This window comes from Callospermophilus lateralis, chromosome 2 (assembly GCF_048772815.1).
Source record: "Callospermophilus lateralis isolate mCalLat2 chromosome 2, mCalLat2.hap1, whole genome shotgun sequence".
NCBI classification, from domain to species: domain Eukaryota; kingdom Metazoa; phylum Chordata; class Mammalia; order Rodentia; family Sciuridae; genus Callospermophilus; species Callospermophilus lateralis.
This window is the reverse complement of record NC_135306.1, coordinates 104443214-104446572: the sequence shown is the minus strand read 5'-3', so window position 1 is coordinate 104446572 and position 3359 is coordinate 104443214. Positions and strand designations below refer to the sequence as shown.

The window sequence follows — 3359 nt, the reverse complement described above, 5'->3', positions numbered from 1 at the left end:
GACCCAGGCGGGCGGGGTGGCTGTTTGCAGGGCAAGAGCGGGACCGCCAGGGTAGCCGGGATGGCGGAAGCTGTCTGTCGGTCGGGCAGGGACCCTTCTCGCCGAGCAGGGTCGCCGGGGGCGCTTGTAAAGCCGGGCGGCTGCAGCCTCGTGGCTAAGAACCAGGCGGGCGGGGTGGCTGTTTGCAAAACAAGAGCGGAATGGCGGGAGCTGTCTGCTGGCAGGGCGGGGACCCTTCTCGCAGAGCAGGGCCGCCGGGGGCGCTTGTAAAGCCGGGCGGCTGCAGCCTCGTGGCTAAGAACCAAGCGGGCGGGGTGGCTGTTTGCAGAACAAGAGCGGAATGGCGGGAGCTGACTGCCGGCAGGGCGGGGACCCTTCTCGCCGAGCAGGGTCCCCGGGGGCGCTTGTAAAGCCGGGTGACTGCAGCGGCGTGGCTAAGAACTAGCCGGGTGGGGTGGCTGTTCGCCGAGTGAAAGCAGGGCCGCCAGGGTAATCGGGATGGCGGGAGCTGTCTGCTGGCTGGGCGGGGACCCTTCTGCCGCGCTGCTCTGGGCCGCCTGCCGCTTGCAGAAGCGGCGGGTGGCCGCGGGATTGGACTCTAAGCCCGCGCTGCCGGTCAAGTTTCACTTGTCTGGGGCAAACTGTCACGTCTAATAAACTTACTAATTCTCGGCAGGTCTCCTTTCAACGGAATTTTGCTAGAAGATCCTCAGTAGGTAGAATGTAGCTGTTTTAATTGGTGTTTCTGATCCCGTTAATGTGGAGATATTGAAAGTGCAGCTTCCTCGCCGGCCGCCATGTTGGATCCCCTCCATATTGTTTTCTTTTATAGTAGCCTTTCTTTGAGTGTGTGTGACACTTATGAATGTGATGGGAGTATGCTCCATTGATTATATTCTATCACATAACACTTTGTCATATTAAAGCAGAGATAGGGTCTCCTGCTGGCTTTAAGGAAGTCCCTGCCATGCTGTGAGTATGGCAAGTGGCTGGGCCATCCTAGAACAAAGTGGCCTCTAAATGTCTAACATGTTATACTCTGTCAACAACCATCAAGGGAAGTGTGATATCATTCATAAAGTGTAAGGAAGTAAATTCTGCCAACAACCTCAATAATCTTGTAATAGAAGCCCATGCCTCATATAAGATTACATCGCCATTTCAAACCTTGATTCAAGCTTGATGAGAACTTGAGCCCTAGTTGATGTCACTCACGTAAAGAGTGGGAAATAAATTTGTATGTTTCAACTCACTAAATTTGTGGTAACTTATAACATATTAATTGCTATAGTTGGGATAAGTATCCCACAAAGGAGACTGTATTAAAGGCTTGATCCCATCCTGGGGCACTATTGGGAAGTGGTGGGAGCTTAAAGGGGTAGGGTCTAGTAGGAGGCCACTGTCCTTTCTATTTTGTGTCCTGGCCATGAGGTGAATGAGCTTGTCAAGGGCTGGTTCTATGATGGGCTGTCTTGCCAAAGGGTCAAAAACAATTGGACCAATGAATCATAGACTGAAACCTCCAAATGTGAGAAAAACAACCCTTTTCTCTTTTTAAGATTTAGAGCAATAGAAATTTACAGTAATAGAGCTCAGACTAGCATACTAATACAAAGGCAATATAATGACTTTCTCTTTCTTTTTTCTGCATGTGTGTGTGTGCGCGCACACACACACACCACACACACACACTTCTGTGTGACAGAGAGATGGTAGACCATCCCAACACATTACCAAAGATTTACAACAAGCAAAATTGAGTACAACTCTGGAATTTCTCATAATGGATGATGAAAGTGCCACATGGAGAATGGATTCTCAGTTCTCAATGAAATGCTAAAGGCTGGATGCTCTTCATGTGTCCACAGGGAGGGTGACTAAGAGTAAGAAATGTCAAACGGGAGCCTTGTGACAACGTTCTTCCTCACGGGCCTTCCCCATGCTCCAGCGCTGGACACCATGCTCTTTGGCCTCTTCCTGGTCATTTACATTCTCACTGTGCTGGGGAACCTCCTCATCCTGCTGGTGATCAGGGTGGAGTCCCACCTCCACACCCCCATGTACTACTTCCTCACCAACCTGTCCTTCATTGACATGTGGTTCTCCACTGTCACGGTGCCCAAAATGCTGATGACCCTGGCCACCCCGGGAGGCGGGGCCATCTCCTTCCATAGCTGTGTGGCCCAGCTCTACTCCTTCCACTTCCTGGGGAGCACCGAGTGTTTCCTCTACACTGTCATGTCCTATGATCGCTTCCTGGCCATCAGTTACCCGCTCAGGTACTCCAGCATGATGAGTGGGAGAGTGTGTGCCCTCCTGGCCGCGGGCACCTGGCTCAGTGGCTCCTTGCACTCTGCGGTCCAGACCACCCTGACGTTCCGCCTGCCCTACTGTGGGCCCAACCAGGTCCAGCATTACTTCTGTGATGCTCCACCCATCCTCAAGCTGGCCTGTGCAGACACCTCGGCCAATGAGATGGTCATCTTTGTGAACATTGGGGTGGTGGCCTCGGGCTGCTTTCTGCTGATAGTGCTGTCCTATGTGTCCATTGTCTGCTCCATCCTGAGGATCCGCACCTCAGAGGGCAGACACAGAGCCTTTCAGACCTGCGCCTCCCACTGCATCGTGGTCCTTTGTTTCTTTGTGCCTTGTGTTTTCATCTACCTGAGACCTGGCTCCAGGGATGTCATGGATGGGGTTGTGGCTGTTTTCTACACTGTGCTGACACCTCTTCTTAACCCTGTTGTGTACACCCTGAGGAACAAGGAGGTGAAGAAAGCTCTGTCAAAGCTGAAGGACAAATTGGCCTATTCTCAGAGCCAGTAAATGCTACGAAGTAGACCTTTCATATTTTCAAAATTAGCAATATATAATTTATTTTTCCATAAAACATTTATTGCATGTGTAGGTCTCAGTTTTATACAATCTTAGAAACCAGCTACTCATGAACATTTTTTTCATAGATTTTTAAAGGAATTCTAAGCATCAGAATTCGATTTTTTTAAATTATGAATACTGGATATTCTGAAGTCTAGATTCATTTGTTTGCTATTACTCTTTCAAAAGTAAATTTTCTAATTGCATCTCAGATCCTAACTAGTGAATTATTCATGTATCTTAATTGATAGTATGCACTTTTGTGGGGTTATTTATTTGCATACAAACTTTGGATTTTTACAGTTATTAGGCTAATGCTCAAGGACTGAAATAAATAGCAGAGGTCATTTATTTTTGGCTGAAATTATGCAAATGTCTTTTGAACTCTTTTAGCCACTGTATGTTTGTGTAAGTGTGTAAAATATGAGGTCCTAAAGTGGCTAATTTTCTTTACTAGCACTTTTTGGTCAAGTTCATTGTTT

General features: G+C 48.5%; 1 protein-coding gene across 1 annotated transcript; it reads left to right on the top strand.

The window, feature by feature from the left end:
• Positions 1-1890: 1890 nt before the first annotated feature.
• Positions 1891-2826, top strand: LOC143391095 (olfactory receptor 10G9). Its single transcript, XM_076843657.2, has one exon. It carries the CDS (start codon positions 1891-1893, stop codon positions 2824-2826), a length of 936 nt encoding a protein of 311 aa, XP_076699772.1.
• Positions 2827-3359: the final 533 nt, after the last annotated feature.

Coding starts and splice junctions, on each gene's coding strand:
- LOC143391095 (XM_076843657.2), top strand. CDS start 1,891: ATGTCAAACGGGAGCCTTGTGACAACGTTCTTCCTCACGGGCCTTCCC.